The sequence below is a fragment of the Orbilia oligospora genome, assembly GCF_000225545.1.
Source record: "Orbilia oligospora ATCC 24927 unplaced genomic scaffold scaffold00006, whole genome shotgun sequence".
Lineage (NCBI taxonomy): Eukaryota > Fungi > Ascomycota > Orbiliomycetes > Orbiliales > Orbiliaceae > Orbilia > Orbilia oligospora.
This window is the reverse complement of record NW_011645563.1, coordinates 594,418-614,589: the sequence shown is the minus strand read 5'-3', so window position 1 is coordinate 614,589 and position 20,172 is coordinate 594,418. Positions and strand designations below refer to the sequence as shown.

Sequence of the window (20,172 nt, the reverse complement as noted above, 5' to 3'; positions counted from 1 at the left end):
TGCTCTTTTCTTCTCTCTTTCGTTTCGTCCTTGATGGATTCTCGCTTTAAAAATATCTCTGCAGTGATCATCTGCGCCGTTTAATTAATAAGCGCAATGCGAATCTGCAAAGTAATCGGTGATAACGTTACCAATGTTTCTCTCTCCTGTCTTCCCCCGGCCTATATATACAAACTGAAGATCCCATGGTATATATGTGCTGCTATTATCTGTCGGGGTCTTCGGTCTGGCATTCAAGACACTGCGTGTTTCCAGTGTGACGTTGGGCTGCATGTTGCGACAAAACGTGTCTGCCACCCTCAAACACACACACACACACACATCTTGACTTCGTTTGGTGTTTCTGTCGGCTCTCGAAACTAACCAACATTTAATCTATTTGCAACAATTAGATCAGCTTCTACAACCAACAATCGGTGGAGTCTTGACCTGTTCAGCGCCCCCTTGCATGCATCCAGGCCTGGTTCCCCACGCCGACACCCTCTCCAACAGAATTTATCCAGTTCCGACATTGACGTCGACACCTCCCGAAATAACAAGTTTGAAACGCAAAGGGGTTCGGTTGTTGCCACTGATGCGATAAATACCCGTCCTGCAGAACAAAAGCATACAAGAGCTTATCCTTCCATATCAAGCCTCATAGAAGAACCTCTGGGACGATTGTCAAGAGCGTTCAGTATGCCTCATGTCATCACGCAGCAGGCGCCTGGCCTGCCAAACCAGAGCATGCTCAATAGGAGCAATTCAACGAATACCGAATCATCATTTAATCCACGAACACCTGCACGAACAAAAACAGGATTTGGTAGCCTGTTTGGATGGGGAGCATCGAGCATTCACGAAGATTCACCGATAGAACGGCCAGTTTCGCTGGCCGAACAGAGGATGTCCAAGTTACCAAGCAGCATCGATGTAACGCTGGCTAATTCCCAGCCATCGCATCCCAAAAGAACCGACTCGGGTATTTCACTACCGCCAAGAACACCAATTTCGGTTGAAGAAGTCTTAGAAGAAGAGCTACGGTCACTTTCGGCAGACTTAGCTGCTTCAATTCGAAGAGAGGTTGAACTGGAGGATTTGGTAGAAACTTTACAATTAACGGCTGAGTCGCAGGGCAAATTGAGTCCCGGAGTTTCTAAACGGACAAGCGACTATTTTTCAGATGCCGGAACGGGCTCAGGTTATGATTTCGACCTACCTTCGAAGGAGCAACTCGACTACGATCGTGTCGTTCGAAAGAGTGAACAGGTGCAGACACAGATCCGCCTTGAACTAACACAAAAGATCCAAGAAGAACGCCAGCGACGGAAAGGTGTTGAACTACAGGTCAGAGAGTTGGAAGAGAGAGTTGGAAATGTCGAATTGGGCGGCTTGCGTCCGCCTTCCCCAGGCCGCGTACGTGACCTCGAGGTTGCTCTCGATGATGCACGCCGAAAATTGTCAGAAGAACGAAACCTTAAGGCCAATTTCGAAGATTTGGTTACGGCTATCAAGGATGAACTGACTGGCTATCGTAACGAGCGTGATAACCTCCGCGATGAAATTGTCCCCCATCTCAGAGCACGAGTTGAGGGTTTGGAGGCCGAACTCGCTGAATCCCAAAAGAACCCGTACGATGCGACCAAAATGCAGCAAGAAATCGATGACCTTCGTACAAAATACACCGCTCTTGTGGAGTCAAGTCGCCAAATACAACAGGAGAAGCCCCTCCCAGCAGAACCACCTGTTGTCCAGACACCAACTCAACCAGCCACACCCGTGAATACGACATTCAAGGAAAAGGATTCTTTGGTAGAGCGGATCAAGGAAATTGAGCTACAGCGTGATGCCCTCCAAGATGGCCTACGAAATCTCCGATTAAGAAACGAACTAGAGAATAAGAAGGCACTTCATCGCATTCGTACGTTGGAATGGGAAAGGGATCGTGCTATGCGACCCAGCTTCCGCAGGATGCGCAAGAACAAGGAAATCGCAACCTTCAAGAGTCAAGTCGAACGGTTAAGGCACCGTGCCGAAAACGCTATCGACTCCAAATACGTTTGCGAAAGAAACCTCTCATCTCTCAGACTGGACTTAGACCGATTGGAACAGGAGATGGATGAGCTCAGGGAACTTTTAAAAACTCAAGATACATTGGCAAATCAGGTCGAGGAGCTACAAGAATCGTGCAAGCAGCTTCTTGCTGAGTGCGAGGGGGATACTGAACTTGAACAGCTTTCCACCGAATTGAGGTCCCGATCTGTCAGCAATGCTATGCTCCGAAAACGCCTAGTTGATGCCATTGAACGAGGAGACCAAGACCGCTTGATGGCAAATACTAAGATCAATGCCCTCTGCGAATTACTCAAGTCGATGGAGGAGAAGATCGGCGAAGCCCAACAGGATCTGGAGGATGTTGCTTCCAAACGCGATCAAGAGGCCAGGGATCTAAAGGAGGCTAAAGGAGGACCCCGGCTTCGTCGAGTTGACGAACAAGCTGCCATGGATGTCCAGCCGAATTCTGCACTTATCGCCGCTAAGGAACCTAGAATCAGCCGTGACGGCAGGGGCAAGGACACCCGGCTCTACGTCCTCCAACACCGTATCGAACAGCTCGAGAAAACTATCACAACCACGGACATCGAAATGGAAGATCTTGAGTCTCGTCTTAACATGACGTTACTAGAAGCGTCTGAACTTCGAACCGAAAACGATCAGTCTTCATTACACGTCAACAGCCTACGATTGAAATTGTCCAGACACCAGTCCTGATAACCATTTTGTCGCTTCCTCATCATTGTTGATTAGCGAGTTTTGCTTCATTTCAACTGCATTTTTATATTTTTCACTTGCAGCGCCCTGAAACATGAGAATACGAATCTTCTTGCTTCAATCGCACAGCCCTTCACCCGTTCCACTTTCTCACAAGGATTTTTCTCTTCCTATACATATTCACAACTTCTTCAATGGCGGCTTCTGGCAAACTCTCCATAGTACCTCCCCATTTCTTATCAGCACTTCGATAGCTGCCTCCGCTTCTCCGCCATTCTTTTTAATCCATTTTATTTTCAACAATTTTCCCACATATTTTAATTCTATTGTTTTTATATTCAGCATTTTGGGGAGTTTTACCTTTTTTTCTTCTTTCTTTCTCTTTCTTCCGCTTCGATACCTGATAGAACACTTTCTTACCATTTTTCTTTTTACGCTTCTCCTTGACATTCCGGCTTGGTGCATTTGATTGTTGGTTCTCACAGATTGTATGATACGGTGGTCGTGTTCTTCTTACCCTGCTTAGCATTCTCATCGATTCAATGGATCACGATGCATGGCATAGCTAGCTAATTCGCATAAGGTGCTCGATTCTGTACATTTTTTGGTCGCGCCTCCAATCCCCTCCCCCCAGTCCGCTTCCTTCATCTCCTGCAGCTTGCTTTTTTTTTTTCCTTTTCTTTGCTCAAAGCCTTCCCTCCCTCTCTCAACACCTGTAATATTAGTTTTAATCGTTGGTATATGGGAACCACCCAAAAAAAACCCTCCTATGAGAGAAGGGGGGAAGGTTTTTAGAACATCTACACAACAGCAACCATGCACGCAAGAAGCTACTTTTTTTTCTCTCTGTATTTCTTGTATCGATGCAAGGGCGCATAGCAACCACAAGATGCAAATTTTAAATCAAATCAAATAAATTTCCCGAAAAAATAAATATCCATTGATCGATGTAGCTTAAACAGCTAGCTTCTGTCTCTTTTCCTTTCGTAGTTTTACGGTCTGGACTTCGATCGTTAGATGTGCTTCTCTCCCTCTCTCATGCATGTAACGTTAATTATAACGTGGGCTGACGGGAAGATTTCCACAAAAGCCTCCTCCGTTCGATGGGTACGACTAAACTAACTTAATACTCCGGACTCCTCCGCGTGGGTTTGGAATGCTTACATATGTACTCCGTAGAAAGAAAGATTCTTCCTCGAGGATCTCGCCGAGGGGTGTTCAGTACATACACACACATAGACACACATACATACAAATATCTTTTGACGCCAGGGGTCCACGAAACCAAAAAATAATAATAATTTTAATAAGCTTTTTTCTTTTCTTTTCTTTTCTTTTCTTATGTCGTTCGATTCCCAAGAGGTTTGTTAGGTAATACTTGATGACTTCATCAAGAATCTTCTAAGATCCTCGGGATGGGAATATTTCTCGTTCGGCTGATACCTGTGTACTGCTAGCACGAAAATACCGTCATGGTCATTCATTCATTCTTTCGTCGGAATTTCGTGATATCCGTCTAGGCTTGAAACTCGACTTCCCGTCTAGGATGTTATTCGAACTTTTAAATCAATAAAAAAGAAAAAGAAAGAAAGAAAGAAAGGAGGAGGAGGAGGAGATCACCCCCACACATGACCTCTTGGAGCCGGAGCTCGAGCCGAAGCAGACTTGAATTCAAATTTGATGGAATGCTTTCCCCACGAGTCGAGCATGCATAACTCCACATCTTCGACACTGATCCTACCCCTGAAAATGGGAAATTTAAAATTACAATCAATTGTTAGAACCCCAGAAAGAAAGAAAGGGACAGAAAGAGAGAAAAAAGAAATTCCAAGAATGTTTCGGAATCGGTAACAAATATTAGAAACTACGTATACGGGAAACTCCAAAAAACTAAAATATCCAAGATACTCTACGTAACAAACGTAACTAATCAAAATTTAAAAATACAATCAAATTGCAAAGATCAAAGCACAAGAATACTCGCCAAAAAAAATATAATAAAAAAAACCCCTCGGATATCGATATCTAAAAGTTTCAAGTCTTCCCTGTTTCCTGTTTCCTGTATGTAATATCAAACCCTCCCTTTAATTTCGTTTGAGGATAAAGTATCTCGGATCACGTCAAAGCGTTTTCTTTCTTTCTTTCTTTCGTCTGATATGATACACGCAATCAAAAGATAACGGAACGTTCCCCACGTCAAGAAAAATAAAAATAAAATCGAATTTTCAATTGATCGGCGGGGTCCGTGGGGTATATCCCGTCTTGCATAAACATAAGTGCTGTGATGATTGTCATTGCAAGTGTCAAATATCATTCAAATCAAAATCGGATCTTCCCGTTTCCTGTCGTCTTTATTAATAGTGGGAGGTGTGCAGATCTTAAGATCCCCTATCGATCATAGGGTTAATACTGGTACCAACGAGACCAGGTTAATACGATTCCCATCCGGATCCTAAAGGTTGCTTCATGTTATATAGAATTTGCATAAATTAAGAAGAAATTGAATAAATACGCCGAACGCACGCAATGATAGTCACAGCCAGGGATTTCTTCTCCATTTACCCCTCATGGATTATTTAATAAGATATATAGGAGAAATGATGTATTTGATTTTGCGGGGAATAATATCCGCTTAGTCTATTACCTCTATAAGTTACAGTAATGGTGTGATGACGTATAAAGGTTTCGAATGAATACACAGCATTGCAAGAAAGAAAGAAAAACAGCCCATCCCAGCAGAAACCCATAGTTAAAGAACAAGAACAGAACAGGTGAAAACGGTGGGGGAAAAAACGCCGAGTAAGAAAAGAATAGAGAGCACACCTTCTAGTTCTATAGTGGTGTATACTATACTGTATTTTTACTTCGCGCCGTCACAACAACTTGAATTCAGATCTTCGATTCACGGGATCGTGGCTCGAAGTATCGTGGACTAATGGTCATAGTCGACGGCCAGTTGTCTTTGACCTCCTCGGTCTTCTTACCCCAGATTTTCACCTGGCGGTAGAGGTACTCCGAGGCGATCTCAGCTATAGCGATATCATCCATACGTTAGTAACTTTAATCGTTTCATAACTAAGGGAGGTTGAAGAATAGTAACATACCAGATTCCTTCGGTTTCTCTTGTGGGACTAAATGCCCACAATCCTTAACGATATGCATTTCACATGGCTTCGGGGTGACCTCCATTTTGAGTTCATTGTTGTTGCCCCAATTAATAACACTCGTCTCCCCCTGGATATAACAAACCGGGACCTTGATCTTATCCAACAATGTGAACATTTCTTTAGGGTCGAGTCGATCCTGTAGACTGGTTCTCCAGAATGTAAAGACCTCTTGATGCTTCGTAGTCGTCAAGGTAACGGCATTGGTGCCACCTTCAACTTTAGATGGGTCCGGGTAGATAGCAGTTGGAACCTTACGAAGACCGTATTTCATATGAAGGTCCAAGACAACGGGGTCCCAAGATTGATAGAATGGGCGAGACTTGAAGAACTTTTTAGCGTCTTCCATGGAAGGCCAGATATCACGGCGCTTGGCAGACATAGCAGCTGGATTTGCAGACGCCGGGAACGCTGTCTCTGGGGCAATGACGGGGTCGACACCAATGAGACAAGTGAAGAGGGTTGGATGCATATGCGAAGCACGGAAGAGCTGGGCTCCTCCCATAGAATGACCAATACCCGCGATGGGGCGGACAATGTCCTTAGGGAAGTGCATGATCAATGAGAAGACGTCACGCGAATGGTCAAACCAGCTGACTATTCATAAAATTAGCATACAAAATCCAATCGACGGAGTATAAAGAGGCATAAAGAATACTAACTGTCACCACCAAGCGTCTTCTCATTCAAAACCCCAGACTCTCCCTGGTTATGAATATCCGCGATCCAGATATTCCTCAACTTGGCCCCACGCTTCTCGTAGTCTTCAACCAAATATTCAAAGAATGGTTCGTACAATTCCTATGAATTCCAAATTAGTCAGAAACTTCGATATATATATAAAAAAGGGTTTACAACTTAAACGACTAACTTTATGGAACCCATTCGCATGCGCTACGATCAAAGTCAAATCCCCAGCTTTTGGCTCTGGATTATTGACCGGTTTATATTGATTAACCATCAACTCCAACCTATCATCATCCTTCCAGGTACCCCTGGGATGCTCTCGGATAGGAAAAGCAGGGATCAAATGCTTCTCGACCTTGAACAACCCCTTAGCCGTCATGTAGGAACGACGACTCATCAATAGATCCGACATCTTTGCAAATGGTCCCTTTACACCAGAATTATCACCAATGTATTGACTACCAACGACACCGTTACAACGCAGACGAAGGCGTTGCGTATTGTGGTATTTTCCAAAAGAGAAGTTTGGAGTCTTATTGGTGGTCGTTGACTGGTGAACACCTCGAACGGTGTTGAGGCCTTTGGAATGAAGTTGATGAAAGACGTTGCCGATGTTGTTGACGGTTGGGTAGTGCTCCAGGCGTCCGGACGGGTGAACAAGAGGTCTCAATCGCCTAGCCGATGAACATAACATCTGGGGAAAAATAAAAGGAAGCGCTCAGTTAGTTCCAGGGACTGGACGTATGTTCCTGCCTATGCCCGTTACCGACCGGTTAAGCCGAGGCATTTGCCCAAACTGGAAAGCCAACACGTCCCGGCAACTGGGCAGGAGGAAGCAGAAGGACGGAGGAACTTACTGGGGGCTCAGGATTGGTGGGCCTGGATATAAAGTTAACAGCAATATGCGGAGATGGGAAGCTGGGGAAGATGGTTTGGGGAGAGGAGATGACGTTGTGATGGGCAGCTTCAACAACAAGCCTTTTATACTGCTATACTTCAATTCTATGTCTCCTTTCAACACCAATGCAAGGCAATGCAATTGACATTCAATGAACATGGTCACCAGGGTCACTAGCTAGTTAGATACTTAGGTATGCTTGAAGTAGCAAATGATCAATTACTTAAAATAATACATATCTCTATACACCTATAATGCTGGATCCTTCACCGAAAGTCACAAATGAAAAAGGTAAAAGCACACCCTTAACAGCTCTAGTTGAAATGCACATGCGCTCATGCTAAAGTCTAGTCTCATATGAAAATCAACCCTTCCATCTAACCGTCGGTCTCCAAACCGGCACAGCCGTTAGTATGGCCTATCATGGCCCACCGGCATGCTTGAGTACATCCAATCCCATGGATGCCCGTAAACCCAGTCTAGTAGATCACATCACAAAAGTCCGAGATTAGCTACTGTTCTTTTTGGATAACTTACATAATACCCCGCACCCCACACCGTCGGTCCGAAGCATCTTCTTTGGGATAAATTGTTTGGGAGTATTGCTTACCGGTTATCTAGCTCGTATGTTTCCCATGAAGCACATTTTGTCAGGTATTCGTGTATTACCTTTGATTCTTTCATACCGGATTCGTTCCAAATAACGACCGCTATTTCGTATTGCGTCGAGGGGACTATTTATGATATTAGTATCGATTTTAAACCTTTCCATACTCTACTGCCTTGTCAGATTTCAATGGAATGTTGTACTTACGGACCCAGTTCTCCTCCTTCAACTTCAGCTTATCAACGGCTGCTATACCGTCAAATATCTCTCTAGATTTGGCGTATTCGCCCTGGTGCCGTGCTACAACTCCTTTCAAGAACGATTGTATCACCTGTTCATCAAACTCTGTAATGCATGACTTTGGCGTCCCCCCTTCCTCCGTTGGCGCCTGCCATTCTAAATTCCTGAGAGACTGCGCAATCGCGTCATCGTTCATGCGAGTAAACCCATCTAAGGAAATCATTAGCACATAATTAGTTGAAAAAAATTGAAGGGAGGAACTACACATGCACATACTCCACATATAGATCATCTCTTCTAAAGGACTAACCCCCACAGCCTCTACCAAAGTACACTTCCTCTCCTTCGCAAATCTTTGCCACTTCTTGACCTTTCGATCCGTAAACGTCTCCAACGGGAGTGTTCTCGCCATAAATTTCTTCTTACCAATATGGGTGGCAACCTTTAAGAACAACTCTTCGGCTTTCTTTCCCCATTCTTCGGATTTTTTGGTGTTTCCCTCGGTGACTGCCGAGCGGTAGAGCTCAACGTAACAACTAGCTGCTATGTAGTAGTACATGGCATCTGACCAACTGTTCAAGTCTATAAGTTGAAGGAACGTCTGGGCGGCCTTCTCGTAGTGGTGGATACACATGAAATTTCTATGGTATCTCGTTAGAACCCATTTCAATCTAAAGAAAGAAGTCGAGCATCTACTCACAATGCCTTCTCGAACACACATATCGCCTCAATTTGCCTATACCAAAATACCAACCAGTTAGCCGGACCCTTCTACACAAGAATCAAAAACGAAAAGGGGATAGAAAGGGAAAGCTGTACTTCATCTGTGGCTTCCTCCGGAACTCCAACAATTCAATCGCCTTCTCAACTTCCTTCATTTGTGTGCACAGTCTCGCCTGCTCTAGTACCCACAACGGACTATTCGGATATCGATCTCGATATGCGAACAGCAACTTCTCACACTTTTCCCGTGGCATACCATTTTTTTCTGGATCCGTTTCTACGATATCGCAAAATTGAAGCATTTGGTAGTATACCAATATGATTAACGCGGCGAGGGCACCCTGTGAGTTCATCATGTTCGCAGACTCCCAGAGGCATTCGAGGCCCTTTTTTCGGTCTATTGTATCAAAGGGACTTTGTTAGTTAAAGTTTAGAATGTGGTGAGTACTTGAAAAAGAAATGGTGTGCATTACCCCCGTGAAATCCCAATATCGACAACAACCTCGACATTGCCGGCGGGATCATTCCGATAAACAGCAATAGTGTTCCATAACATAGATTCCCACCGCTTTCGATATACTCATCCACCGCATTCTTAAACTCTGGCTCAGCCTTTCCTTCAGCAGTACTACTGCTACCACCATGAGCATCGGGAATCGCCAAAAGTCCCCTCTCCTCACTCCCCAAGCTACCAGTAGCAGTTCCGGTAGTCTCAACAGTGACAGAACTACCCGCAGTAGAAGCAGCAAGAAGCCTTTTAGCTTTAATCTCTTGAATACTCTTATGAACCCCTTCAAGCGCCTTAAACGCATTTCTCATCTTGTAAAAGGATTTCATAGCTTCCATGATCGATTCTGATAGTACACCGATTAAGGCAGACATTAATTGGGATTCTGCGGCGGCGAGTGCGAATTCGATGCCGGGTGGGTAGGATGATGTGCTCCGTGTGGAGCGGGTTGCGTGACGTTGGGCAGCATAGGCAGCTGTTTCGGCGGCGGCGAGGTTATCGGATGCTTTTTGGGGTGGGTTTATGTTATTTGGCTACTCTGGGTTAAGGAAGTAATATGGTTTAGACGAACCTTCTTTCATAACTGCTTGTTCGAAGCCTGCGGCTGATCTTATGAAACCTATAGCACCTTGGCCCAGCTATTTCATTCCCAGCAATATTAGTTGGTTGGTTTCTTTCTCAATCATATACCGAACTCTTTAGGGAAATACAGCCCTCCCTTCTTCAAAAAAGATGTAGATAGCCCCGTAAGACAAAAGAGAAGGAGGAAGAGAGGAAGGGGAAGACAAACCTTATGCCAAACTGACCCGCCAGTCTCCAGTTCTGCTTCCGCAGCCTCCAGATTATCATTCATGACAAGATCCATTGCTAAAACCCTCCCAAACAGTAAAGTCCATTAGTCAATCTTATACTATATATCCCAATATACCATTAAATCCGGGGCTTTCTGTAATGTAAATACCTCTCATCACCAGAATGACTAAAATCGTAAAATCATCAAATTAGCTTAGATACTACTATCGAAGCAAAAATTCCATTGATTGCGTAAATGAAAGGAAGAAGAAAAATGTACTTTCTGCTTGCTCATCCAACCCATTTAGTGATATCGAAGATCCAGTGTCCCTCGCCAATGCAGGCGCGGGAGCAGGCGATGCAGCCCTACTACTAGAGAACCAACCGCCTTTAAACATTTTTTAGACTTCCCCCCGTTCTTCACTTTTTTAAAAAAATGAATATCCGTGGTCCGCGTCGAGAATCCGTTTTGATCGAATAAGTTTAAAAAGAGAGAGATAGTAATCGACTGTAGTCGTAATCGAGTTTTTGTATGTTAGACGAATTTTCGATTCCCGTAAAGCTGAGAATAGAGCTTTCTTTAGAAAGGCAAAAAAAAGACAACGTCAACCTGTTCGTATTCCCCCACTTCCTTTTTTTTTTTTCCCTTTTAAATATTCCTTTCTTTCTTTTTATTTCGTCAAGACGAGGTTCAGAAAAGCAGGCTCTAACTCTAGCGATCCAGATTCGTTTCCTTGTGCATGGGATATATCTCGCCTGCTATATCGGTTAGATCAGGTATAAACGTGTGTTCCTTGCCCCTCAGGTCAGACTGTCTCCAAGGCACTCTCCCACCTGTCCAATATGCGTCAATGTTTGCAGCCTTTCGCGTCCAATCCAGTTTTTCCCTCTTTTCGTAAGCTAGTTAGAGTGCACGTGTTGGATTTTTTTGAAGAAAGAGTTGGTTGGTTGTATATTCGTCCGACGGAGAATTGATCGAATTGAATTGAATTGAACTGGTTGATTGAATTTAATTGTTCCTTCGCTCTGATGTCATGGGATACATTCGCATTCCTTGACACGCTTTTGATCCTCCAAACGATTTTTTTTTTTAAAAAAAAAACTCCTTTGCATGTAGTCGGTGAATGTATCTACGGTTAAGTAGTCTTAAATTCCAATCCTTCCGCGCATAGGGTCTAGACTTGTGAGAAAAAACTAGTATGTTAGAAACCTAGAAAAAAGGGACCAGATGAACTAAAGCCAAGACAAGACACAAGATCAATGTAAGTACCAACCTAGCCCAGGAGAATTGGATTGAATCAAGGAGGCAAAGGCAAAAAGAAGTAACCGGTACGAATAATCAAAAAAGATAGAAGTTGTGAAAGTGTAAGTTACGTTTCTTTTGTACGCATCGAGCTTCCGTGTCCGGTATTTAAACATTCAGCGGACGGAGGCGGCAACAGAGAGGGGGATATTATTTCCCATAAAGAGGTTTAAGCTTAAAAGAGAGAACCGTTTACTCCGAAGTATAGTATAGTATAGTACCTCATGCACACATTTTTCAATTATTTATATGTACTTGAATAGCTGTTGGTCAGTCAGTCTACCGGTCCGCCTAGGGAGGTGCTTAGGCTGGAGCTAGTGAACCTACCCCATAGCCATGCGACACCAACATGGTCTTGCGAGTGGGGAATGCATCAAATCCATATCCAAAACTCCACGAATAGCTACCTAGGTACTTGAGTACCTATAGATCGGGGTTACATAACTCCCTAGCTTAGCCTGAGGAAATTGTATTATCCATATTCGCGGTCGGCCAGCCGTATAAGCCGTGGTACTTAGACAAGTTACAGCTGACATACTATGTATATTACGGAGGTCAGCAATCCACATCCAGCTAGGTCTGGAGATTCTGAGCTTGAGAATTGAAACTTTAACAAGGGAATGTTTTAACGCCGAACCGCCCGGCACCAAACAGCCTCCGACATTCAGTTACTACTACGTAGTACTTAGTACTGGTAGTTAAGCGAAAACCACCCACCAAAGCCGCCAAGAATCCCATAGCTCATAGCTCCCCTTCTTGCCTCATTAATTAGAATTAGAATTAGGCCTTTACACCGCCATCAACCCTCACGCGTCCCGCCATCATCCAAACCATCAATATCAATAACCCCATTCGTAAATCCCGATAATCTCCATATCATCCGGAAGAAACGACGTATACATCGGTCTTATATCAACCTCAGCCACCTCCCTACCATTCATCATCACCGAAGAACACACACACACAAAACAAACAAGATGTCATCCAAACCCGTCGCAAAACCCGAGGAAACCAAGGATCCAAAGGCTATCAAAAAGGTTCTAGACGAGGATGATGAATTTGAAGATTTCCCTGCCGAAGGTTGGTCTCTTTTTTTTATCTATCTCCTTTCTTCCCTTCGCTCCCGAATACAAATTATATTCGACTATCCTTCCAAAGCTTCAATTCCCGTCGGGAAACGATACATAGACCCAGAAAGCTGACGTGGTCATGTAATAAATAATCAAACAGAATGGGAAGAAGACGAAACCGAAGTCCCCGGCGGTGGGAAACCAAATCTATGGGAAGAAAGCTGGGATGACGATGATTTGAGTGAAGACTTTTCGAAGCAATTGAGGTTCGTCACCCCTCCGCCCCTCCTTTCCCCTTCCTTTCTACGCCACCCCTCAGTATTACATCAAGTCACTAACGATATATAACAGGGAGGAACTGAAAAAGGTCGATGCACAGAAATCCGGCTCCGAGTCGCAACGGTAGCTACGTTCGCGTCAATAGGAATGATGTCTTTTCTCTAGTGCACGCCGTTATATTCCCCGTCCCGTCTTTCAGTCCAATCGTCCCAGACCAAAGTTGGAAGCCACCACTGCTATTTATCTATGAGAGGGATTCAGAAGGGTGGATCGAGAGTGTATAATATGAGAAATAAAGATGAATTGAACCAATAGAGCGTGTAACCAACCGTTACCAACCGTTACCAGGCGTCTTTTTACCCCGCATGGAACCATTTCTACGTCTAAAAACCGGAAAAGAGGCTACTACCCGGCAACTTAGGAGGAAGGCATCACGAAAACGATCATATGGATCCAAAAAAAATATCATTCCAATCCAATTAATTCATTATTTTAATCCCCTGCTCCTAAAGAAAGGACCGAATCATAGCTTTCCAAGAGGAAATGATAATAAAGCATGCCCAGCAATCAAAGGAGGGTACTAGAGTGAGCTTTTGTGTCTACAAACTCAGTCGGAAAGCGTGTCCGAAATGAGGAAAAAGAAGAGGTCCGTCAATAATCAAAGAACGAGGAATACCTTTTCTTCTTGCTAACTTCCGACACCAGCTCCCGTAAATATTAAATTAATGAGAGAAACTTACTCCTTCTTCTGTAGTTTTGGGAATAAATCCGTTAGTATTTCGTAGGTAACTATTTGGGAATGTAAGGGGAGGTCCAGCTTACCGAGAGAGCGACGACACCAGGAAGGGCCTTTCCTTCAAGAAGTTCCAGAGAACTAAACTCTACTATCAGCACCTGCTAAACAATGATATTAAAAAAGGGCTACTTACGCGCCACCACCAGTGGAGACGTGGCTGAGCTTGTCTTCGACACCATACTTGGCAGCAACGGTAGCGGTATCACCACCACCGATGATGACAATCTTGCCATTCTGGGCACCCTCGACGACAGCATCCAAACTAATTACATATATTAGCTTCCTCGAATCTAAATTTCCCTTAGCAAGCGAGTTAGGGCGACTTACGTAGCCTTGGTTCCGGTTGCGAACTTCTCGAATTCAAAGACACCAGCAGGACTATTACCCATTAGCATACCGAATACAACATTTTCCGTAGTGTGTATCATTCATACCCGTTCCACAAGATGGTCTTGGACTCGTCGATAGCCTTCTTGAACAAGTCAACGGACTTGGAACCGCAATCCAAACCCATCCATTCGTCCGGAATGCCATCGGCATCGGTGGCATACCCGGTATTGGCGTCCTTGTTGAAATCATCAGCGGTGATAAAGTCAACGGGCAGCACAACTTCAACGTTGTTTTCCTTCGCCTTCGCAATCAACTCGTGAACCTTCTCAGAACCAGCCTGATCAAACAAGGATTTTCCGATCTTGACATCGTTAAGGACCTTCTTGAAGGTGAAAGCCATACCACCGCAGATGATGAGCTTGTCGACCTTGGGGAGAAGGTTATCGATCAACTGGATCTTGTCGGAGACCTTGGCACCACCGAGGATGGCGAGGAAGGGACGTTCTGGGTTTTCGAGGGCCTTGGCGAAGTACTCAAGTTCCTTCTTTACGAGGAAACCTGAAGCCTTTTGTGGGAGGTCGACACCGACCATGGAGCTATGGGCACGGTGGGCAGTACCGAAGGCGTCGTCTGCTCATTGTTAGTACTTATTGGGCATTTTAGACTAGTGAATTAGGGCGTACTGATGTAGACATCTCCGAGAGCAGTGAGACCCTTTCGGAATTCAGTGACCTTTTCCTTGTCGGCCTTGACCTTCTCGCCGGCCTCGTTCACACCCTTTCCTTCTTCCTCGATGTGGAATCGCAAGTTCTCGAGGAGGAAGACGGCACCTATTCCCATTCCCATAATTAATATCAAATAAAACTTCTCTTCGAACATATAATATAGAAGGATAAGGAAAACATACCATCAGTACCAGAGTTAACAGCCTCCTCAATTTCCTTACCAACGGAGTCGGGCAAGAAAGTAACCTTCTTATCCAACAACTTGCTGAGTTCCTCAGCAACAGGAGCAAGAGAGTACTTGGACTTCACAAGACCATCCGGGCGTCCGAGGTGGGACATCAGGATGACGGACTTGGCGCCTTGTTCGAGGGCATATTTGATAGTTGGGAGAGCACCGACGATACGTTGGTTGTTTGTGATTTTTTTGTCGGCATCGAGGGGGACGTTGAAGTCCACCTGTATTTCATATGATACATTAGTTTAGTACTGCTATCAAGGATGATGTCAATTGAGAAGAGGGGAAGGCCCCGAAGGGAGGAGGGGAAGATAGGATACTTACACGGATGAGGACACGCTTGTCCTTGAGCTCGACGTCGGTGATGGAGAGTTTATTGCTGAGCGACATTGTGTATTATTTCTGTAACTTTTTGTTTCTGGTAGGGAAAGATGTCTTATGATGTTAGAGTCAGGTCAATTGGATTGAAGTCAATTGGATGGGATGGGATGGGATGGGATGGGATGAGGCTCTTCGGTTGGTGACCGACCAGGTGTAAATGCAATGCGGTAATGAGGGGCAATCTGAGGATAATCTTCTAGAGGGAGGGGCAGCAGCAACAGCAGCAACAGCAAGCAGCGAACAGAGGGGACATACCGAAGCTTTATATACCTATCTAGCCTAGCCAATACTTCCTGAACCAAGATAATTAAATCCGATAGAGTATCAGAAAATCAAGATGCCGTTTTTTTCTTCTCTTTTCTTCCCTGAATATGCGTGATATAATTTAACTTATAAAACTGATTCCGAGGCGGGGCAGTTTTTCTTAGCAGAAAAAACGACCGGGTTCGGGTTCTGTTGCGTAATTATGGGTATGGAATCCTATGTCTGGGTAACAAACAGCACGGGCCAATGCGGTTTGGCCCCCACTAGCCGTGGTAACTTGGGTGCTTGCCTCCTTCTGTCCATTCGTGACCCGTAGACTATTTGTCCCCCAGACTAATTTGTCCAGGATGCATTCCTCACGCCACATTCCCGCCTGCAACAGCTGTCTGATTGTGGCACTCCCTGCCGAGCCCGACAGCTAAGCTCCGAAAGTAAGCTCCATTACACTTGCACGTACAGTTACTGCACAGTGCATGACTTGCATGTACACAGAGCGCATTGATTCACAATTAAATCAAAATCTTCTCCAGCACCGACTCTTTCTCCCCATTTCCACTTCTTCATGAACTCACCCTCATTTTTATATCATATTTTAACCTAATCTCGGGTCGATCCAATCTTCGAATATATCAGAGAGAGAAACTCACAAAAACGAAAATAAAAAGATGTCGTTAACACCTACCCGCGATTACCTCAACGCCACATCCCTCAAGTCCGAAATGGCGGCCTTTTCTTCGCCAGCCGCAAATCCCGAGCTCTCTCCTATCCCAAAAGTCGGCGACCACTTCCCGGAATCAGATCAGCTACCGCAGCTGCAATCTCTCAATAATAGTAATAGACCTGTTATTATCACCTTTCTACGACATTGCGGGTGTCCTTGTAAGTACTTTCTCTTTTTTTTTTTTTTTTAAAAAAAAATCCCTACGCCCTTTTTTTATTCTTTTGTTCTGTTCTTACTAACTCTGGAAACTAGTCGCAGAAAAAGCCTTCCAGTCCTTCCGTTCCCTATCAGACGCCCACCCGGACACAACCTTCATAGCAGTCTCCCACTCCAACCAAGAAGATACAGAAGAATGGGTAGTCTCAGTCGGTGGCACCGGTGACGTAGAAATAGTCATTGACCCGGAACGTACCTTATACGCAAAATGGGGACTGGGGTTTTCTTCGTATTGGGCGAATATGGGTCCTATGACTTTATGGAAAGCCTTGAAACTGGGTAGTGATGAGTTGATTTATAACCGTCCGACGAAAAGTGGGTATCGTTGGCAGACGGCGGGGAGTTTTGCGGTTGATGTAGATGGGACGGTTAAGTGGGCTTATGTTAGTGGGAATGCGCCGGATATTGCGAAATTTGAGGATGGGTTGAAGGCTGTTGGGAAGGGGAAGAAGAGGAGGGTGAGGAAGAGTCAAGATGCGAGGAGAAGTCAAGAAGTGAGGAAAAGTCAAGAGGTGAGGAAGAGTCAAGAAGTTAAGGAGGGCTCGGAAGTGAAGGAGAGTCAGGAAGTGAAGGAGGGACAGGAAGTGAAGGAGAATCTGGAAGCAGCAAAGAGGCAGAGTCAGGAAGAAGTTCATGCGTCTTCCCCTTCTAATGCCGCCTTTACTGTTTAGGGGGCCATGTCGAGGGGCTGTTATACGACTTTTCTTTATATCAGGCATTTACCATAGAGCGTGGGAGTTTTTGGGAGCGGGTTTATTCTAGTTCAAGATTTATCATGCCAAACGATCCAATTCATTATATATAACGATTCAAGATGTCTTTGCCACAGTGCTGTTTTCCTGCTAAGACTCTAAATACTATCGGTATATACAAATCTAACTCTTCAGCAAATGCGGTGCTCTGGTGGACGGTATGGAACACCGAGTATCTCGAATATTTTCTATTTATAAACCACCATTAGTGACTTTCAAATAGCTAAGATTGATAAGGACAAGAACTTACCTTCTCATCTTTACTCTCCAATAGTGTTCCCTCATTCAGTTTCTCCCTATTCTTCCCCCTGACCACATCCTTATACAGTCCCTTCTGATTCAACCGCATTCCCTTCTTCGATGCCAATAGCCTCATACTCCGATTGAATACATCATTCCCAGTAAAATACAAGAAAGCAGCACCAATCTCCTCTCCCGGGACCACCAAAAAGTCAATTCGTCGCCACGGTTTACCTTCGCCCTCAAGTCTAGAAGCACCATGCCATTTCGTCCCATCATCGTGTCGTGCAATCGCCAACCCACACATCAAGAACTTTCGGTCGAATAGTTTTTCAACTAATTTTTCTAGTACTTCGTGAAGTTCTTCCACGCCTGCGCCTTCTTTTGTCAGAATTATATCGATATCACCACAATCCTTTGCTCCACGTCGGTAACTACCCATAACATGGCTTTGGACTTTTTCATCAATGGTTTTCAAGGCGGTTGATACGATATCTCCATGCTGTTTGACTTCTTCACGTGGTATTCGCTGTTTGAAATCCGAGTACCGTTCGATTCCAATTCTTTGGGGTTCTGTGAGTGTAGCATTTTTTTTAATATCTTCTAGAGTGGTATATCCCGCGGCCACGAATTTTCTAGCCTGAACAAGGCCTACGCCATAGATTCCGTGGAATAGCTTAAGTATTTGATCTTTAGGGTCTAGTTTCGCGTATTCTAGTCGTTGCAATCTGTCTGTTGATACTATTTCCACTATTTTCTTGGCCAGACGGTCACCTACGCCTGGGAGGGAGATTGCTTGTTCGTATGTGGAAATGTAAGTGGTGTTTGAAGATTTTAGGGTTGAGATTGCGATTCTGTAGGATCGAGTACGCCATTGGTCCTTCAGGGAATCATATATTTGCATCATCTCTTCGAGGATTTGAATGGTGCGAGAATTAGGGTTTTCAGGATTGAGAGCGCCAGTGTGTTTGTGCATGCATTGGAAGTGGGATTGCCAGTCTCTCGCTGAATTAGACGAAGAAGAAGAAGCCTTTTTGCGACGTTTTGGGGAGGATTCGGGTGAGGATTCGGTGTCAGATGATGAAGAGGAGCCGAGGAAGTCTTCGATATTTATGGGAGTTGTAGTGAGGCATTCTTCTATTGCTTCGTCTAAAGCATCCTTTTGGGAGTTTGTAGGGGTTTCTGGTTGCTGCTTGGGCGGTGGACGGGGTTGGACTTGGAGGGATGAAGGTGGGGAGGAGGGAAGTGATGAATGGCCACCAATGGGTTCAGATATTGGAGCGTCTTGCAGAGGGTTCCGTTGTTGGCTTTCGGTAGGACAACCGGGTACTTGGTACCAAAAATCCTTTGGATCAACCAATTTCCCATATCTGATACAATCTCCCGGCCATCTGGGATTCGTAACAGCGATACCTTCCGGTATTTCTGTTAATTGTAGGAACTCGAGGATTTCGTTGTATTTAATATCTTTATCCGCGATGATATGGGTTACTGTGTTCGAAAAAGTAAAAACAACGGTGGCACCGTATTCTTGGGCCTTTTCGATACGCATTTTCCGCTCTGCACGTTTTAGGCAGGGTTTCATAAAGAAGAACGTTAAGGGATTGAAGATTTGAAGGTGTGGGGGTTGAAGGGGTTTAGTTTTTGATCGTTTTCGAGAAGTTGAGGAGTTGGAGACTGGGGGATCTTGTTTTCTTTTGGGTGGCATTTTTGATATATTTAGAGAAGAAGCCTTCGAGCCTGTATACGAGGTAAGAGAAGAAGGTTGATTGGTGATATTGGTGTTCTTGATGCCGACGTTCGAAGTGGTGATGTTGGGATTGATGCTGTTGATATTGCGTTGTGGAGGGTTGGAATGTGGTTGAGGCTGGTCCCTGGTCCTTCGATTGGCTGAGAACAGTTCGGCGAGTCTCAGGTCTTCGGGTGATGGTTCGTCGTCTGTATTGCAGAAGGAATCACTAGAATATTTGTTTAAAGTATCGAAGAAGGCCGATTTGTCTTCCATATTATTAGCACTAGCTCATATAACAAAAAGGAAGAATAGTAGTAGGGGGGGTACGAGGGAGAAGAGGACAGAGGAGGGGTTATATAGGATATTCTAATATTACAATTATCGGGTTGGGTTTGTATGCCTGGTGGTTAAAAAGAGAGAAAAATGCGCACATTGAACGCAATTTTGGCGCAACGTTACGGACCCGAAACATTTAGGGATATGGGATGTAAAGAAATTGACAGGTCGATGCGGGAAGCTGCAGTGGATTTTTGCCAATTGGTTTACTGGTACATGGGTGTTCTGCTCCGTTCTGTCATACAGACCAGCATACGTGCATACGGGAATTATGGATAACAGAAGATACGGGTCTGGCGACACGAGATCACGAGGGGGCCTGCAGTGGACCAGTCACCTGTATATGATTCACTAGCCAGGAAGGATAACTGGGGCAGGGAAGAGGAAGGAGTAGAAGTCCGGATTGGGACAGAATTAACTAC

General features: G+C 44.7%; 7 protein-coding genes across 7 annotated transcripts; 3 read left to right on the top strand and 4 right to left on the bottom strand.

Moving 5' to 3' along the window:
* Positions 1 to 678: 678 nt before the first annotated feature.
* On the top strand, positions 679 to 2,751 carry AOL_s00006g202 (uncharacterized protein; the record flags this gene model as incomplete). Its single annotated transcript, XM_011119511.1, has 1 exon — positions 679 to 2,751. The coding sequence occupies one exon, from the start codon at positions 679 to 681 to the stop codon at positions 2,749 to 2,751; it is 2,073 nt and encodes a 690-aa protein (XP_011117813.1).
* A 2,889-nt stretch (positions 2,752 to 5,640) lies between these two features.
* Positions 5,641 to 7,296, bottom strand: AOL_s00006g201 (uncharacterized protein; the record flags this gene model as incomplete). Its single annotated transcript, XM_011119510.1, has 4 exons — positions 5,641 to 5,780; positions 5,856 to 6,512; positions 6,578 to 6,716; positions 6,787 to 7,296. The coding sequence occupies 4 exons, from the start codon at positions 7,294 to 7,296 to the stop codon at positions 5,641 to 5,643; spliced, it is 1,446 nt and encodes a 481-aa protein (XP_011117812.1).
* Positions 7,297 to 8,106: 810 nt separating this feature from the next.
* Positions 8,107 to 10,768, bottom strand: AOL_s00006g200 (uncharacterized protein; the record flags this gene model as incomplete). The annotated part of the gene is made up of 10 exons (XM_011119509.1): positions 8,107 to 8,234; positions 8,315 to 8,557; positions 8,624 to 8,988; positions 9,048 to 9,083; positions 9,167 to 9,467; positions 9,544 to 10,083; positions 10,150 to 10,216; positions 10,369 to 10,445; positions 10,507 to 10,557; positions 10,651 to 10,768. The coding sequence occupies 10 exons, from the start codon at positions 10,766 to 10,768 to the stop codon at positions 8,107 to 8,109; spliced, it is 1,926 nt and encodes a 641-aa protein (XP_011117811.1).
* Positions 10,769 to 12,650: 1,882 nt separating this feature from the next.
* AOL_s00006g199 (uncharacterized protein) lies at positions 12,651 to 13,149 on the top strand (the record flags this gene model as incomplete). The annotated part of the gene is made up of 3 exons (XM_011119508.1): positions 12,651 to 12,753; positions 12,904 to 13,009; positions 13,095 to 13,149. The coding sequence occupies 3 exons, from the start codon at positions 12,651 to 12,653 to the stop codon at positions 13,147 to 13,149; spliced, it is 264 nt and encodes an 87-aa protein (XP_011117810.1).
* Positions 13,150 to 13,758: 609 nt separating this feature from the next.
* AOL_s00006g198 (uncharacterized protein) lies at positions 13,759 to 15,498 on the bottom strand (the record flags this gene model as incomplete). The annotated part of the gene is made up of 8 exons (XM_011119507.1): positions 13,759 to 13,770; positions 13,845 to 13,896; positions 13,952 to 14,080; positions 14,146 to 14,196; positions 14,253 to 14,778; positions 14,832 to 14,978; positions 15,056 to 15,329; positions 15,433 to 15,498. The coding sequence occupies 8 exons, from the start codon at positions 15,496 to 15,498 to the stop codon at positions 13,759 to 13,761; spliced, it is 1,257 nt and encodes a 418-aa protein (XP_011117809.1).
* A 920-nt stretch (positions 15,499 to 16,418) lies between these two features.
* On the top strand, positions 16,419 to 17,361 carry AOL_s00006g197 (uncharacterized protein; the record flags this gene model as incomplete). Its single annotated transcript, XM_011119506.1, has 2 exons — positions 16,419 to 16,632; positions 16,727 to 17,361. The coding sequence occupies 2 exons, from the start codon at positions 16,419 to 16,421 to the stop codon at positions 17,359 to 17,361; spliced, it is 849 nt and encodes a 282-aa protein (XP_011117808.1).
* Positions 17,362 to 17,573: 212 nt separating this feature from the next.
* On the bottom strand, positions 17,574 to 19,267 carry AOL_s00006g196 (uncharacterized protein; the record flags this gene model as incomplete). Its single annotated transcript, XM_011119505.1, has 2 exons — positions 17,574 to 17,630; positions 17,693 to 19,267. The coding sequence occupies 2 exons, from the start codon at positions 19,265 to 19,267 to the stop codon at positions 17,574 to 17,576; spliced, it is 1,632 nt and encodes a 543-aa protein (XP_011117807.1).
* Between the last annotated feature and the right edge of the window lie 905 nt (positions 19,268 to 20,172).